The sequence below is a fragment of the Malus sylvestris genome, chromosome 1 (assembly GCF_916048215.2).
Source record: "Malus sylvestris chromosome 1, drMalSylv7.2, whole genome shotgun sequence".
In the NCBI taxonomy this organism is placed as follows: domain Eukaryota; kingdom Viridiplantae; phylum Streptophyta; class Magnoliopsida; order Rosales; family Rosaceae; genus Malus; species Malus sylvestris.
The window spans coordinates 12,695,178-12,714,233 of record NC_062260.1 but is presented as its reverse complement, the minus strand read 5'-3'; the positions used below and the strand labels follow the sequence as shown (position 1 = coordinate 12,714,233).

Sequence of the window (19,056 nt, the reverse complement as noted above, 5' to 3'; positions counted from 1 at the left end):
AAGTTTGAATGTGTCCGACCGTTAAAGCAATATCAATGCGGACGATTGATTGCAGTATTCAACTGTTCAATAAAATGTCCGAATTTACATAGCGCCAAAAATTTGAATACATATGACCGTTAGAGCCATATCAACGTGAGTGATTGATTGCAGTACTCAAATGTTTAATAAAACACGCGAATTTACATAGCACCGAAAATTTGAACACATATGACTCAATTGATCAATGAAAGGGGTGAGGATTTTCTTTCTTGCCAACAAATGCTAGGAAATTTATTTGCCAAATAAGTATTGCTTGGGAATTGCTCTCAAAGGAAATATGAAGTGAAACGCACAAAGCCAACCAGCATGACTAGAACTGCAAATTTGAAAGAAACAGAAGCTTACAGACTTCAAATTTGAAAAGAACAAGAGATAAGAACAAAGGCAGTTTTAGTCCCAAACAAAACCTCCATCAATTCAGCCTGAAAAATTCCAAAATCCTACTGCAGAAACCCAACTCAGCTGCCACTCTGCACCAGTAACTCCCCTTTAAAACCTCTCTCTCTCTCTCTCTCTCTCTCTCTCCCTCTCCTCGAATGCTTCATTTTAAAACTTCAGCCATCTCTCTCTAGACTCCAGAACCCATTTTGATTCCCCCAAACCGAATTTCCAGCTCCCAAAAAGCTCTCACCTTTACCCTTCAAATCGTTCAATCCAATGAATCACAGCAACCCAAATAAATAAATTTGAGTCCTCACAAACCCAAATCCCGAAATCAAACCCGTTTCGAAAGCCATTTGCTTTATCGTGATGAATTCTGTAGACACTCACCCACTCATCGGCTACTCATTCGGCGACGAGCTCTTCCAAAACCGGCGGCTCATGCGCCACGGCCCGCCACCGTTGCGGGGCGCGATGCGAATCCTTTCACGCGTAAGCGGGCGCCGAATGAGGCTGCGCGAGCCGTCGGTTCGGGTCCGGGAGAATGCGGTGGAGGAGCTGGAAGAGCGGCAGAACTTCTGGACTTACTCGAAGCCCGCCATAATTCTGGACCTGCTGTGGAATTTGGTTTTCGTGATTGTTGGGTTCACTGTGCTGGGGCTGAGCGTGGAGGAGAAGCCATTGGTGCCTATAAGGGTTTGGGTTGTTGGGTACATTTTGCTGTGTGTTGTTCATGTTGGGTGTGTGGTTGCGCAGTATCGGAGGAGGCGCGAGGAGGGCGAGGCGGGTTCGGGTGAGTTGGGTTGGGGGAGTATTGGGAGTGAGAGTTCGGGGTCAGGGGGTAATGTTGGGGGTTATGGGGGTGAGCATGGTTTGGCTGATGATGATACAAGGTAAACAATTTTGGAGATTATAATTATTATTCTCAACTGATTGTAGAAATTAGGATTAAAAGTACACACATCAATGATTTTATGATGTAAAAGTTTGATTTTTGATTCAAATGTTGCATGTATGATCAATTTTTTTTGAAGTATGCATTTATGCATGTGTTGTGACAATGTTATATGGAATAGTGGATAGGAAATTTCGTGTTCATCGGTTTAGTTCAACGGACATGGGAAGTATGGTTTCTAAGTCGGTATAAGAGGGTTAGCATTTTTCGAATTGTGGAGTAATATTGCTGTTCATATATAGTATATAGTTGCTCATTTGGCAAGCTTTTGTTTTTTTTTTTTTTTTTTTTTTAATTAGTTCAATTCTGTTCTCTATTTAGATACGTACAATCGAGCAGGGTGTGCATTCTACGATGTCCTTTATCTGATAGCTAAAGTCAGTCTGTTTTCAATTTTGCGGTGCATTTGTTGTGAATGTGATATTCTCCACTTAGAACTAATCTTGTGTGGCTCTATGCCATCAAGTATATTTAACTATCTTCATTTTTTGTGCAACAGTGTCACCACGAGTCTGGAGTCAGCCATTAGCATGTTTTCATTTATATGGTGGAGCATTGGCTTTTACTGGGTGCTTAATGGCGGCCAGACTTTGCTATCCAGTTCACCTCGCCTTTACTGGTTAGGATTGAACTGTTTTTACTCTGAAGTGGTTTCTTTTGAGTGATTGTCTTGAATGTGTGTGCGTGTGTGCACGCACGTGTTTTAACTGTTTACACTCTGCTCTTTTCTTGTAGGCTATGTGTTTCATTTCTAGTTTTTGATGTCACCTTCATCATTGTATATGTTGCTGCTTCATGTCTTGTTGGAATTGCAATCTGCTGCTTCCTTCCATGCATAATTGGAATCTTATGTGCTGTGACAGATCAGGTAGACCTCCATAAGGATTGTATGCAAGGTTTAGTTTATTGTCTAGAAAGAGTCAGCTTCATATAATCTTTCCTCTGATCATGTGACTTGAGCTAATTAAAATTTTTTTGCTCTCATCTAAGCTTAAAATTCACGCTGTACGTGATTATATGACATACCTCTACATAGAGAATAAACAAAATGATATGGTATATTCAGTAATAATAGCAAGTTAATAGATCTCGTCAATGCACGTGTCATGCACATTATGCACACATATGGAAATATGTGAATGGAAACCAATGATACTTGACTATGCAGCGATTGGCCAATAGGATAATAGATTTGCTGGCCATTGTTGTGTTTTGTATGTTTGTGGTTTCTTATATTATTAGACAAAGTGTGAGAGCATCTCCAGTACTAAATGGAGATGTATAGGCACATTTAGACCTCTTGCTCGAATGGGAGTTGTATTTGGGCTATAAAACCAGCAACTAGCCGACAAATGTGTAAATAGTTGCAAATTAGCATCTGTTTTGCGTCGTACTTTGGAGGGCCCCACGAATGAAAACAATTTCAAGAATGAGTGAAACGTGTGAAGCCAAGAGAAAGGAAAAATAAAGGGCAGTAATTACTTTCTTGATTTGACTCCAAACGGCTGGGATTAAATTCCCAATATTACATCCCGTAAATGCATCCAACCCACTGGAGTAAAATCCTCTATATATCCACTAGAGATGCAATTTTGGACGTAAAATGTGATTTTACATCCCAAATTTGCATCTCCCCATTGGACATGCTCCGATACATGTGAAGGCTGCTAACTCATAATCTCATTCAATGTTTATAAGGAATTCTTACCTGTTGATGACTTCAGTTCTCTCCTTGAATTTTGTCACGAACCAGATGTGAACTCCCTATTTAAGTTGAAGAATTAGATCTCATGCTTTCTATTTTATGCCAATGTTTGAGTTTGAGTTTTCTGTAGAGACAATTAATTTGAATGAGGTGTCATTACACTTTCTTATCTTGCACAAGTGAATTAATTCGATTCTACTCAATCATATATGTAGTTATATAACTTCATACGACTTCTGGATGAAACAGGATGGGGCAACAGAAGAAGAGATTGATGGATTGCCAAAGTTCAAATTCAGAAGGGTAGGTGACTCAGAGAAAGTTAATGGTGAGGTCCAAGCTTTTGAAGGATTCATGATCGAATGTGACACCAATGCACCAACTGAGCGTCCTATTTCCCTGGTTGATGCTGTAAGTTTCCTTGTGCCCTTATATCAGATCCTACCACTTCCTAATTGCTTATACTTATAGTTGTATTCTGTTATGTAATTTTGGCAGCTCATGCACCATAGCTACCATAGCTGGTCCAGTAATAGGATTGTTGTTGCCATAGCTTTTCGTTCCAAACTTATTTTGGATTTTGTTGATAGTCCTTCCCTTACAATCCCCCTCCCTTTCCGATTTCTTATAAAAGAGCATCTCACTAATTTTCTCCCTTAATCTGCTACTGATTTTACCCCTTGAAACCCCACTGCCGATTTTCACCCCAAACTTTTATATCGGCCAGTCCCCGTCCCCCCTACCTTCATGTTTACCCACATTCCATCCCCATTTTTTGTCCAAAAATGTCACATGCCGGTCATTTAATGTGAAAGTTTCAATAAAAAGTTAGATGAAATGCGGGGAACATGTTCGATGGTGAGAAGCTGGCCATGTACAATAGATTTGAATGAAACCATACAATCTTGTGTTTGGATATCTACTATTCTCCCAAGTGATCATTTGACGTTCGATTTGGCAATTCATCACTGTGAAAAAGTATATGACTGTCCCTTGTGACACGAATATTTTTCGTAAATTGCAGGAATGCTGCATCTGCCTTTCTGTCTACGAGAATGGAGCAGAACTACGCGAGCTTCCTTGCCTTCATCACTTTCACTGCACTTGCATAGACAAATGGTTATATATCAATGCTACCTGCCCCATGTGTAAGTTCAACATTTTGAAGCCTCATGACCGACGTGAAATCGGGCAAGTGTAAACGGGATCAATTATATCGATATTAGGGAAACCGAAATCGATATATTATGTGTATTAAGTTAGTGTAAACTAACTTGTTATAATGCTAAATAAGAAAATAAAATATATGGTGCTCTTAATTAATGCGTGGGGGATTATTTTTCATGAAGGATTAGGCATTAAACAAAAACATTTGGGTAAACTTTCTAGTAGACATTTTTAATTTTAAAAGAAAATTGGATCGGTCCCTAAATTTTAGTGGAATTGGAGCTTTGGCCCATTAATTAAAACTTAATGAGTATTGGTCTTTGAACTTGTCACAATGTAAAGCAATGGGTTTTTTGGGTAAATCAATTAAAACTTTCATTTCCTATTTTCCGTTTACACTCTATATTCTGAATGGAAGTTTTAATGGTTTTACTCGAAAGAACAATTATTCATGAAATTTTAGATCATGGACCACAAATTTTGACAAGGTAACTAGTAAATAAACGACCAATGGGAGAGCATCACTAGAAAGTGGTAGATTGCTCTGCTAGTTAAGGGTCTTCTTCAACTAATTGCAATAACCCTCTCTTATCCCCCCTAGTTTAGATGAGTATTTTGTTTGGTCAAACATAGTGTAGGTTAGTATAGAATATATACGCTTGGAATATTTGTGACGACTCGTCCCAAATTATATATTTATTTATCCCTGAGTATGTAAAGTGACGATAATGCCCTCAAGGCTTAGTGACGTGGATGTACATATATATTTTTAAATTATTTTTCTCGTTGACGTAATTAATTGTACGCGTCGTCATAAGCGTGTTAACGCAAGTTAGTGCCGAATCGGTTTCGTAACATAAATGTTACGAATGAAAAAGTGGAATTGGGGTTGGTTTTATTTCCATTTGGACTCAATTGCTTAAGCCCTAAATTCTATAGTCCAATTAGGGCATGATATTTGCTCTTCTTTTGGCCAATCTGTGACCACACACACACACACACGTGCAATCCCCCTATCTCCTTCCTTCTCGAACTCTCTTTCTCGTCCGTACGACCCAAGCCCTCCAATCTTCAAACTCCATTAAAACCTCACAGATCAAACTTCTAAGGACCACCTTTGAGTTTCTTGCAAGCCTGCGAGCCTAACCATACCCTTTGTTCAAAGAAAGGACGTCGGAATCGTGAAGAACCATAAGCTCCGGTGAGGTACTCTGTTACTCCGACATGATCGTGGACATTTCATGAGATTTTAAGGCTTAAAAAGGGGTCCTAATCGACTTTATAAGGATCCTAGGCTAGTTTTGGAATGGTTTGAACGTTAGTATACTCGGGTTTGTCGAGTTCTAATTTTGGCTGATTGTGTTGAGCTATTTTCTGACCAGTTCCTGAAGGTTTTACGTCCCCAAATAGGTAAGATTATGTTCTCCTTGTTGAGAGCTTCAAATCTATATAAGATTTGTGAATTTTGGTTGAAAAATGAAGTAGAAACTAAGGTTTTAAGATTTTCCAGAATTCGACGTTGCAGACTGCGGCCGGCAGCGGCTCTGGCGAAACCACCGGAGAAGACAGAGAATATTCCGTTAACTTTGACGGAATATACTGATGGCGTCAGGTAACTTCGTTAGTTTTTAAACAGAATATTCTAATATTTAACGGAATATTACGTAACGATGTTAGGGATTTCGTCAGTGTGCCAGGCACGTGCCTATGCGTGGCTGCGCATGAGGGTGCTTGAAACATTAGAATTTTTTCTAAAAATATAAGGATGCTCGTGGTGTTGAGTAGGCCACGATGGTATATTCAAACACTCCAATTGAGTAACGTATGAGAAGTTATTACACGGTTTTGGTTATGTGCTTAAAATTAACATTAAAGTAGTTGTTTCGCATATAGGTGAGACATTTCTGGAGGACGAGCGTAGCCAGACGAGACTCGCGGTTACAACCTTGCTACATACCAGTGAGTGGGCTTTTGGTTTTCTATATATACGTATATGTGTTTTCCATTTTCCCATAAATTGTTTTAAATGGATTTACGTTTTTAAATGCCATGTCAATTGCATTACATTTTAGTATATGCATTAGTATAGATATGCATGTTATTGCATGACGTTGCGGACACCAGGTAAGCTTCATGTGAGTGCATATTGATGATAGTGATTGTAGTGTGTATGGTTATGTTTAGATGCATTTAGTGCTCATTATCCTGCACCCCGGTGTTAATGCTTCGCCCGAGGCCAGGGCCTAGCCTTCACGTGATCGTTCACCTCCCGCACCACACGCTCACCTTGGATCCAAGGCAGGTGCCAGCCTGTCGTACATACATACCACATTAGGTGGTTCCAACTCGTAGTTGACTTGCGATACTTCGCACAGCCTTCACGTGATCGTAGCACTTGAGCGTATTTATTTACACCCAGCCTATCTTACAGACCACATTAGGTGGTTCCGACTCGTGTGTAGGAATTGGTAGATGAGCTATAGGCTTAGACGTACAGGTCATGTTAGGTGACTTCGGCCGACATATCAGTTTACATTGATTTATTTCACCTGGCTTACTCATTTCATTGCTAAGATACTTGACATGGCATATACTTGGTTTTCACTACTCTCGAGCATGATTTCTACATCCATATGTATTACTAATTTCTACGAAATTATACGGGTTTTACGGTAAGGGGTTATTATTTTTGGAAAGAGAAATGGTTTTAAAAAGCTTTGTTTTTGCCCACTCACTTTTTTTTTTGTATTGCGCCCCTACAAGTTCTAGTTAGACGTTGGTGGCTTACGAGGACTTTACGGCGGTTCTGACAGACTTCAATTAATGTAGGAATTTCTTTCATGTCTTGTATAATTAATACTTAGCCTGCTAGACTGCATCTAGGTTACCTATGCTCTGAATATGTGTATCTACACCTTAAGTACCTCCACTCGCACTTATATATATTTATCTAGTGTAAGTTAGCTAGTTGGTTTTTATTTACTCACATTTTCATATCACTATCACTTCCGCTCTGCGCTCATGGTTACGTCACCTTCACGTGACGGCCAACATGCCTCGATTCCGGTTGGGGTGTGTCAATATCATTATCTTGATGTTGTGCCGTTTCCAGTGACATGTTTCTCCCAACCACTAGTGTTTGCTTCTTTGAGAGTTCTCTCTCTAGGAAGGGCAATTCAAACCGTTAAACTTGACAATCGTAAATAATTGTTTGAATGGAACGGATTTGGGGTTGAAAATTTGGTTATATTTCAGATATGGGGAAAAATCGGAAATATTATTTGATTATGGTTTCGGATATGGTTATAGAGGTCTTCGATCCATATCCGTCCTCGAAACTGACCCGAATAGTACATATTATATACATATAATATATTCATAAAGTTGCATTTAATTTGTGGGAAAGTTCAAAAGTTTTGAATCAAAACCAACGAGAATTCAATGGTGCTTATGGGAGAGATCAAAGATCAGCCAACATCATCAATGTAATTATCTTATAATGATAAAATTAGTATCTATTATATTAGAATCCGTAAATTAAACGAATACATTTTTAGTATCGACGAAGATAGATATAACCGTTAATTGATAGGAAATCCGTTTCTTGGTGAATATGATTATGGATCATCCTAATAGTTAATTTGCGATTATAAATATAGTTAATTTTTTGTGGTTATGAAAATAAATATAGCATTTTCGTCCTCAAATAGGACCATTGCTATCCCTATCTTTTAAAGGATCAACTAAAATTAGTTAGATGTTTGTTAAATGTTTGTTAGGTTTCTTATGTAAATAGACAGATTAGACAAGGGTATAGTTGTAATTGTAAGAGAAGTATATTGTCTATATATACATTGCCACACCATTGTAAAATTAATTACAAAGAATAAATATAAGAGGGATATTTAGAAACTATGGTTTCTACATGGTACCATTGCCAAATCGCCGCACGGCTTTTTCGATCCTGCAATTTTCTTCTGCTCCTCTCTGATCTTCTTCTCCGGTGTAATTGATTGAGTTGTTATTCTACTTCGATTTAGATTCTCGACTTCTTTTTCTTGAATCTTAATGGTGTCTTCCTCTGAATCCTCTTCATAAATTGAGTCGATGCCTCATTCAAACCCTATTTCTTTTTCCCCAAATCTCAATTCCTCTCACATGTATAATTCTCTCACGATCCAGAACATCGGCAGTATGGTTCTGATCAAGCTCCGACGATCCAATTATCTACCATGGCGAGCCTTGTTTGCTCCGATCCTTCGTCGCTACAAGCTCCTTGGGATTGTTGATGGCACTAAGCCCTGTCCATCTCTCTTTCTTCCCAATCGCTCACTTTATCCCAATTTTGACCAATGGTATGAGAAAGATCAGAATCTGCTTATCTGGTTCAATTCGACGCTCTCTGAGGAAATCATTCCGTTTACAGTCGGTGTCTCATCTGCTCGTGATCTCTGGCTCAAACTTGAGCAGCGTTTTGGTGGTGTCTCGAATGCACACATTTATCAATTGCGTTCGAAGCTTCAAAATATTTAGAAATGCTCTCAATCATGTCTGACTATTCTTTAACAAATCAAGGAGATCTCAGATTCTCTCACTGCTGCTGGAGAATCTCTCACTGATCATGATCTCATTGCTGCGACTCTTGCTGGTCTCTCTAATGACTTTGAATCCTTTACTGATTTTATCTTACTTTGCCTTTCTTCTACTTCTTTGGATGAATTACATGGCATGTTGCTCACTAAGGAGTTATCCATGAAGCATCGTAAGAAAACCTCATCCTTTGAGCCTTTTCATGCATTTTTTGTGCATGGCCAACCGCCTCTACTTCCCACACCACCACAAGCTCTTGCTGCTCAGACTCTTGGAGCATCACCACTTCAGAATTCATTTCGGTATAATTCTAACCGAAGCTACAATCGTGGTTCTAACCGAGGCTACAACCATGGTTCCAATAGAGGCTACAATCGTGGTTCCAATCGTGGCAACTCTAACTCTGGTTTCCCTCGAGGTTCTTATAATTCTGGATTCAACCGTCATGCCTCTTCTTCAGGTCATAAAACTACCTGTCAAATTTGTGGATCTACTAGCCATGAAGCTCTTGATTGTTTCGACAGAATGAATCCAGAAATCTCAGGCAAGTTTCCTTCAGCTAAACTTGCTGCCATGTGTGCTCATTACACTACGAAGTCCTCCAATTCTTAGCTCATAGATTCGGGTGCTACCTTTCACATTACAAATGATATATCTAATATTCAATTTCCTACTCCCTACCATGGTGAAGACAATGTGTACATTGGAGATGGTAAAGGTCTATCTATAGCTCATATTGGCACATCTACTTTGCATACTCATGCTTCTTCTTTTAAATTGCAAAATGTTCTTCATGTGCCTCATATGAAACGTAGTCTACTCTCTGTCTATCAGTTTATCAAAGATAATGATTGTTCATTGACTCTTGACATTCATGGATCCTTTATCAAGGATCGTTTTACGGGAAGAACGCTTTTGCGGGGCCAAGTTAGAAATGGATTCTTTCTTCTTCAAGGTTCATCTTCTCCCTCTAAAGCTACTATATCTCCTATTGCTCTAGTAACTAGTTCTGCTAATGTTCGCATCTGGCACAACAGACTTGGTCATCCCTCTTCTGTTATCTTTTAAAAAGTTCTATCTACGATTAAAGTTGTTGTACAAGGCAGATCGTCTCCAGACTTCTTCTGCAAAAACTGTGCTTTGGCAAAGAACCACAAGCTTCCATTTGGTACTCCTAAATCTGTATCTTCTAAAAGTCTTAAATTTTTGCACTGTGATGTCTGGGGGTCATCTCCTATTGTATCAGTCAATGGCTATAGATATTACTTGCTTATTGTTGATGATTACAACAAGTATAGCTGGTATTTTCCTTTAAAGTTTAAGTCTTCTATATTTTCAACCTTTGTGGAGTACAAGTCCTATGTAGAGAACACTATTGGTAATAAAATAAAGGTTGTTCGGTCTGATTCAGGGGGTGAGTTTACAAGTCATCAGTTTCAGAATTATCTTAAACTTCATGGCATTTTACAACAGTTTAGTTGCCCTCATACTCCTGAGAAAAATGGATGTGTTGAAAGGAAACATCGTCACTTAGTTGAAACTGCTCGTACACTCTTAGTGCAATGTCAAGTGCTTCACATGTTACTTATCTAATCAATCGACTTCCACTTGGTGGTCTACTACAATCTCCTTGGGAACTCCTCTTCTGCACTTCTCCAGATTATTCTCGCCTCCGAGTTTTTGGCTGTGGTTGTTATCCATGGCTCAAACACTATACTACATCCAAGTTGGATAGCAAGAGTAAATCATGTGTCTTTCTTGGGTACAGTCTTCAACATAAGAGGTATCGCAGTCTTAATCCAATTACACAACGAGTTTATATCTCCTGGCATGTACTATTTGATGAGACAATTTTTCCATTTCATGTTCTATCATCTGCCTCTCCTCTTGCACCTACTTCCCTTGCTGATACTTCCCAAGAAAATCCTTGTGTCAACCTGCAATTCCCTATACCTGCTGCTCCATCTATTCTCTTCCCACCTTCAAGTTCATCACCTACTCTTTTGGTCAATCTCTCAAGCACACATTCTCTAGTACATCAAGTGAATCCTCAAGTGCATCATTCTTCTGCACCCTCTTCAGTCCCCTTATCTACACTTTCACCACCTGTCACTAATATCCATCCTATGATCACATGATCTAAAATTGTCATCTTTAAACTAAAAGCCTACTCAGCCACCAAACATCATTTACCCAACATTGTTGCTGTTATTCCCACCACTTTCTTCAGGCCTCAAAACATGCCCATTGGAAATCTGCTATGCAGGATGAGTATAATGCCCTACAGTTCACAGACACTTGGTCTCTAGTCCCTTTTAACTCCCATCAAAATATTGTTGGCTGTAAGTGGGTGTTTCGCGTTAAGAAACATCCGGATGGCACTATAGATCGATACAAAGCTAGGCTTATGGCCAAAGACTTTCATCAGCAAGCTAGTTTGGATTACAAGGAAACGTTCAGTCCTGTAGCAAAACCAGTAACCATTCGGATTCTTCTATCTCTTGCAGTCCAATATGATTGGTTTCTCAACCAATTGGATATCATTAATGATTTTCTACACGGAGACCTTCAAGAAGATGTCTATATGCAACAACAGCCTGGTTTCAATGACCCAAATTATCCTAATCATGTCTGCAAGCTTCGAAAATCCTTGTATGGATTCAAACAAGCCCCTTGGGCTTGGTTTGACAAACTATTTGCAGTCCTTAAGTCCTTGGGATTCCATTAATCACAATCTGATGCTTCCTTGTTTGTGATTCAAGCACATGTTCCTATTATTGTTTTGGTGTATGTCGATGACATTCTTGTCACCGGTCCAAATCCTGCCGCTTGTCAAAGTTTCATTCAGAAACTAAGTACCATTTTTCCTGTGAAGGACTTAGGCCCCTTGCATTATTTTTTGGGTCTAGAGGTTCAGAGATCCTCTGCAGGTCTTTTCCTACATCAAAGCAAGTATATTCTTGACTTGCTTCAAAAGATACACATGGCCGGTGCTAAACCATGTCTCACACCTCTTGGCTCCATCAAACTTGATCACACAGGTTCATTGTTACCTGATCCACAAGAGTACAGATCCATTGTAGGTGCATTGCAATACTTAACTTGGACACGCCGTGATTTATCTTTTGCTATAAATCAAGCCTGTCAATTTATGCGTGCTCCACGAGAACCACATCTTCAAGCAACCAAATGCATTCTCAGATTTCTAAAAGCCACAATGAGTCATGGTTTGTGGTTCAAGAAAGGTAATATTCATCTCACTGCCTATTCTAATGCTGATTAGGCCGACTGTCTATTTGATAGACGGTCTACTAGTGGATATTGTATATTTCTGGGATCCAATCTTATAAGTTGGAGTGCTAAGAAGCAACCAACGATTGCTCATTCCTCCACTGAAGCAGAATACAGGTCATTAGCCCAGACAGCAGCTGAAATAACATGGATTTGTAAAGTGTTCAAGGATCTTGGTCTTCACCTTCCTCAAGTTCCTTCTCTCTGGTGTGACAACCCGTCTGCAATATCTCTTGCTTCCAATCCAGTTTTCCATGCTCACACCAAGCATGTTGAACTTGATTACCATTATATCCGAGAGTTGGTACTTGCAAATCTTATTAAAGTTTAGTATGTGTGCTCTCAAGACCAGTTAGCTGATATTCATACCAAATCCCTGTCTAAATCCCAATTTTTCTATTTGCAATCCAAGCTTTCACTTGGACCTTTTGATGCATCCAAGTTCAGCTTGAGGGGGTGTAAAGGATCAAATAAAATTAGTTAGATGTTTGTTAAATGTTTGTTAGGTTTCTTATGTAAATAGACAGATTGGACAAGGGTATAATTGTAATTGTAAGAGCAGTATATTCTCTATATATACACTGCCACACCATTGTAAAATTAATTACAAAGAATAAATATAAGAGGGATATTTAGAAACTGTGGTTTCTACATCTCTCTCCCTCTTGTTTACTTAACAATGACGCAAAGCATATGACTTTTCTGAAGGCCAACCGTTGATAAAGTCCAAGGTGATCTGCGTTACTCGACAGTCGCCGCTGGCGGCTGACTGTTTCAACTTTCAACGGTAAAAGCTTGTTGATTCCTCCGCCTTGTTAATAGTATATATTATATACATACATACTTCCGGCTGTGGCCTGCTGCCACATTGTAAATGTGTTGTGTAAGCATAAAAATAGAGGAAAAGGTGGACGGTGATATTGTAATTTACGTGTCAATTTTCAGGGCTAGATAACTTAAGACCGCTCGAAATTTGCATCGACCAGATCATCACAGAACTGCCTATACCTTAAGTCAATCGCGATAGTTTTTTATTTTTTATTTTTAATATTCTATTACTTAGAAAGATAAAGTTTGAAATTGAGATATCTTTCAATAACTTCAACGAGAAATACTACCTGACCAAATTAATTCATTGATGACTAGTTTGATTTGATTAAGCGGCTTAGCAGATATTCTTCTGTTTTCAAACATGTTCCAAACAAATTTCATATTACTACTAATAATCAATGTTTACGTAGAGTAAAGAGAAGTAATGAGGAAATTAGGAGAGAGAACCAGTATGAGATGAGATCAATCTAATTTATCATTTTCAAGTATTAGACTACACATTAAGATTATAGTAGGAAATTTACGGACTCTTCTATTTCATTCACGAGAAAAATAATAATGGTCTAATTGAATTTGATGCCGTGTAAACCCCACAATTTCTTATTTTTCTTAAAAATGTGAATTTCTTCCTTTAAAGGCTCTATATATATTGATGGAATATAAATTTCTTTTTTTTTAGTCCAAAGAAAAACAATCAAGTATTGTAATTTGTAACAATGAATTCAATGGTTGCAGAAAATTTTCTTCAAGAACACAAGAGTCATTGAGTTTGTATTCTCCTTAACCAAAGAGTAAAACGAGGTAGAACAATTTTTTAGATAACATTTGCAAACTGTTATGCGTTATTAATAAAAATAAGCATGTTAATCAATAACCACATCATATAATTTATAAAATATAATTTAAATAGATGCTCTTCCAAACATAACTCTTAACGAGAAAAGTCTAAATCCTCTAATATTTACACACAAAATTGTGAGTGGGACTCAAAATAAAAAGAAGCTTGCACAAAACTAAACGTAATAACGTTGTAGATTTCATACAGCCGACTATACGTAGTACGATAAAGCTTTGTTGTTGTTGATTTCTGCAGGTGAATCTTCAATAATTTTTCTGATAAGCACCGTACCAAACGGGAACTCCTATCGCAACGCCGCCGCCAGAATTATTATTCCCAGCCGCCGGAAACCCCATTTTCGAGTGAGACGACGTCGTTGAACTTGAGCAAGCGCACATCTCCGGAACCTTCATTCTCACAGAAATATTAATAATCCCATTCCTCTCCCCCATGTGATCCCTCAGTCTGTAACTCAAAAAATGCAGGTAGCCCTCCGGCACGTACCCACCTACAAAATCCGACGCCGGAATCGACGCCGTCGCGATCGTCCTGACGCCGTACGACGTCTTGCATTGGACCTCCACCGTGATGGACCTCGAGTGAGTTGGCATGTCGAGCACGAGCTTCTCGTTCCATCGAGGGTAGGAGCCGCCTTCAGTGTCCATTTCAGTGGTGCGAAACTGACTGTTGGTGTCGGTCCGGACGGTGACGGAGGCGTTTTTCTTGATGGGTTTTCGATCTAATTTCAGATTCTCGGCGGAGATGACCGTGATCTCGAGGGTCCGGGAACTGGGTGTCATGGTGGATGAAGAGTGCGCGTTGAGAGGAACTAGGTATATAGGAGCGTTGAGGGAAATGTGCGAGAAAGGAGAGAGCAACAGCCACGTTTCTTCTGTGGAATCCGAACTGGACTATTATATAAAAATACGCGCCGTATTTTGAATGGATGAGAAAGTGAGTGGGACAAGTGTAATTTACATTCCTATTTGGGTGGTTTCCAAGTTGACTTTTGGGGATCAGGATCATCTCTTGAATTAAGGATGAGGATACCGTCGAGCTGTTGAAATTTTATTTTACAGCTATAATTATTATAATTTTTAAAGAGAATTTTTGTTTGTAACTGTTGGATAAAATTTCAACTGCTCAATGGGCTTGTTCAGAGTATACACACCCCTTAACTCAAGGAGAGGATCCTGATCCGACTTTTGGGCCTTTAAATGGGTAAACTTTTTGGTAATCGGTCCACGCTTTTTATTGCGGGAGAGAAACTTCGGTCTATTATAATATATTTTATACAATCTTAATATATCGATATTAGGGAAACCAAAATTATATGTACGTATAAGTTAGTGTAAATTAATTAACTTGTTGTAACTGCTAAATAAGAAAGTATAGTAGATGGTAACAATGCTCAATGTGTGGAGGATTATGTTTCATCAAGTATTAGGCATAAGTAAATAAATAAACGAATTAGGGTAAACTTTTTAGTAGACAATTTTTTTAAAAGAGTTATATTACGAGTAGTTGCTCACTTGTGTTGGTGTGAGTATCAACGTGATATTTTTTTTCGAATAATTTTGTTAGAAACATCTGTCCACGCATCATTGGTGTAGGTTTCATGGCAAGGCTGGTACAAATCTACAACATTTTGACAAAGGAACATGATCCTAACTATATCCTCTTTGTGAGGATCCTAATGATCAGTTCATCTTTTCCGTTTACCAATCATCATGATTAGAAATCATTTTAAATTTTTTATTTAAAATTGAACACAACCAATTAAGAAGAATCAATAATATCCAAACAAAGAGAATCCGGAGCAGTTTCCTAATCCTTTGACAAAGGATTATGCCGGGACATGTCGACTAAAAGAGTATTTTATTTCTATTGGGTGGGTGCGGGGCGGCCTGTGCCGCACATTGTAAATGTCTTGTGTAAGCATACAAGTAGAGAAAAAGGTGTGGGCGTCGCTATATATGTCATTTTCAAGATTTCGGCTGCATGAGATCCGCATTGACTATATTATCAGAGAGAAAGAGAGTTGCCTGGTGTCGTGTTTCAGACAACGTGAGCTTTTTTGGTTCCTGTCGTTGTCCTTACATTGGATTCGTGAAAAACAAGGGACTATGCACAAACTTGCGGCTTCACTTTGGATTGTTTTTCAACAACTTCATAATTCTTAATGACTTCATAATACAAATTACATGGGATAATAAGATATTACGTTCTCGTATGACAAAATAAATATGCGAGAGAGATTTTATTTTTAAAAATTTATCAAGACTTTGTGTAATAAAATTTAAGGGCAAAAGACTGTTTACTACTCTCATGTTTCGTGATTTTCAACATTTAGTACATCAATTTTTTTTCGTCCCAGAATCATACATAAAGTGTAAATTTTGGGACAATCTCATACATCCGTTAGTCAAACTGTTAAGTCTGCCGTTAACTGTGACATGGCGCCCATGTGGCCAATGACTGGGCACCACATGTCATCCACGTGGAAATTAAAAAAAATAATATATATATATATATATATATATTATAAAAATAAATAAATAAAAACTAAATCTGGGCAGATTCAGAAGAAGAAGAAGAGGAAGAAGAAGAAGGAAGAAGGAGGAAGAAGAAAAAAACCGAATCTGCGCAGATTCGGAAGAAGAAGAAGAAGGAGAAGGAAGAAGGAGGAAGAAGAAGGGAGAAGGAAGGAGGAAGAAGATAAAAAAAAAAAACTGGGCAGATTCGAAGGAGAAGGAAGGAGGAAGAAGAAGGAAGAAGAAGAAGAAGGATTCGGAAGAAGGAGGAAGAAGAAGAAAGAAGAAGAAGGAGGAAGAAGAAGAAAAAAATGGGCAGATTCGGAAGAAGGAGAAGGAAGAAGGAAGAAGAAGAAGGAGAAGGAAGGAGGAAGAAGAAAGAAAAAAAAAAAAAAAACGAATCTGCTACCCAGATTCAGAGGAAGAAGAAGAAGAAGAAGAAGAAGAAGGAGGAAAAGGATGGTGGAAGAAGAAAAAAAAAAAAAGTTTTTTATTTTTTAAATTTATTTATTTATTATTTTATAATATATATATTTTTTATTTTTTTAAATTTCCACGTGGATGACACGTGGCGTCTAGTCATTGTCCACATGGGCACCACGTCACTGTTAACGGCAGACTTAACAGTTTGACTAATGGATGTATGAGACTGTCCCAAAATTTACACTTTAGGTATGACTTTGGGACAAAAAAAATTTGATGTACTAAATGTTGAAAACTACGAAACATAAGGGTAGTAAACAGTCTTTTGCCCATAATTTAATGTTTAGGATGAAGTAATTAAGGGCATCTCCAAAGAGAAAAACAAATTTGAGATACGAAAATTATATTTATATTTCATTTTACATTTTTTGCATATGCAAATGAAGAATCTATTCAATGAGAATGTAAATTTGAGATCCCATTTAATTTTCTTTCTTTGATTAGTGGGGGACCTACACTTAAAAATGTAAAAATGAATGTAAATTTAAGTTTTTTTTTTCTTTTTAAACAAACGATATTATTTACATCAAGGGAAAATAGTGGGCTTAGCCTCGTAATGTGCAAATAATAATGTGGTTCAACTTCGCGTTTGGCAAAATCTAACCTAAGACCTCTCATTTACGAGTAAAGATGAATACCACTAACTGTAGAACTCAGTACAAAATGTAAATTTAAGTTTTATTTACATATTTCGGCGAAGATGGATAATTTCCATTTCACAATTGGAATTTTCTGGCCAAAAAAGGGTGTAAAATGCCCAATCTTTCTCCAGGTTAATTTAAGAACAACTTCTCGGATAATTAAATGGTCCTTATGGCCGATCAAAAAGATTTTTACACTTGAACAGCCGCAATGAACTCAAAGCGTTGGATTATTGAGAGGAGGAAGGAGGTTCTTTATACACGTTTGTGTCTGATTTTGCAAGGTGCTTACTCCTCAACTTTTTCACTCATATAAATTCGTATAGTCATGATTGGATTGCATCTACGATTTGTTTGAAAGATTTTCACGAAACAAAGTAGATAAATGAAGACCCAAAAAAAATCAAGAGTTTTTTTACAAAGATATTTTATTATATTTATGTATAGTATGTTAATTATAAATTAAATCACATTTCATTAATTTTTATTGGGTTAACCTCAGTTTACTGCTCTGAAGTTTCTTGGTTTTCAACATTTGGTACATGAAGTTTTTTCGTCCCAGAGTAGTACCTAAAGTCATAATTTTAGGACACTTTCATACATCCGTTTTGTTTTCCGTTAGAAACTTCCGTTAACTAGTGATGTGGCACTCACGTGTACAATAATTGGACGCCACGTGTCAATATGGTGCCACATGGATATTAAAAAAATTAAACAAACTAAAAATTTTTAAAAATCAAAAAATTAAAAATGGAAAACTTAAAAATTATGGTAAATCTCAGTTTACTACTCTGAAATTTTTGTTTCAACATTTCATACATAATTTTTTTTTTTCATCCCAGTCTGGTACTTAAAGTGATAATCCTTGGACATTATCATACATCCTTTAAGCTCTTTGTTAAAACAGCAGTTAACCTGTGATGTGATACCCAAATGAACAATGATTGGCACCACATGTCAATCTAGAGCCCATGTGAATATTAAAGAATTAAAAGTAAATAAATAAAAAATAAAAGTGAAGGGATTAAAAACACCAAGTTCCCAAGGTGTTTAAACCCCAACCTAGGTAGACTCGGCCTTGCTGCCCCCGACACGTTAACGCAAAGATCGAAGCCAAGTGTCGAATTCGAAACAACAGCGCTGAAAGAGCCGCCTCCGATTTTGTGTTTTCAATCCTTTCATTTTTATTTTAAATTTTAAATTTTTTAAAATTTTAATATCCACTCAGGCCCAATCATTGTGAACGTGGACGCCACATCATAGATTAACTGATGTTTTAACAGAAAGCTTAACGCATGTATGAAACTATCCAAAAATTATCACTTTAGGTACCAGATTGGGATGAAAACAAACTTTATGTTTGAAATATTGAAAACCAAAAAACTTCAGGGTAATAAAAGAAGTTTTACCCTATTTTTTAATTTTTAATTTTTAATTTTTAATGTTTTTAATTTTAATATCCACGTGACGCTATATTGACACGTGGCGCCAAGTCATTGTCCATGTGGATGCCACGTCACTAGTTAACAGAGGTTTTGATGTAAAACTTAATGGATGTATGAAAGTATCCCAAAATTATGACTTTAGGTACCACTCTA

General features: G+C 37.7%; 2 protein-coding genes across 2 annotated transcripts; one reads left to right on the top strand and one right to left on the bottom strand.

Annotated features, from left to right (window-relative positions):
• Positions 1 to 331: 331 nt before the first annotated feature.
• On the top strand, positions 332 to 4,402 carry LOC126615241 (E3 ubiquitin-protein ligase At1g12760-like). Its single transcript, XM_050283079.1, has 5 exons — positions 332 to 1,316; positions 1,878 to 1,997; positions 2,114 to 2,246; positions 3,333 to 3,494; positions 4,108 to 4,402. Exons 1-5 carry the CDS (start codon positions 793 to 795, stop codon positions 4,282 to 4,284), a joined length of 1,116 nt encoding a protein of 371 aa, XP_050139036.1. The 5' UTR covers positions 332 to 792; the 3' UTR covers positions 4,285 to 4,402.
• Positions 4,403 to 13,825: 9,423 nt separating this feature from the next.
• On the bottom strand, positions 13,826 to 14,705 carry LOC126604435 (BON1-associated protein 2-like). The gene has a single exon (XM_050271717.1). It carries the CDS (start codon positions 14,598 to 14,600, stop codon positions 14,064 to 14,066), a length of 537 nt encoding a protein of 178 aa, XP_050127674.1. The 5' UTR covers positions 14,601 to 14,705; the 3' UTR covers positions 13,826 to 14,063.
• Between the last annotated feature and the right edge of the window lie 4,351 nt (positions 14,706 to 19,056).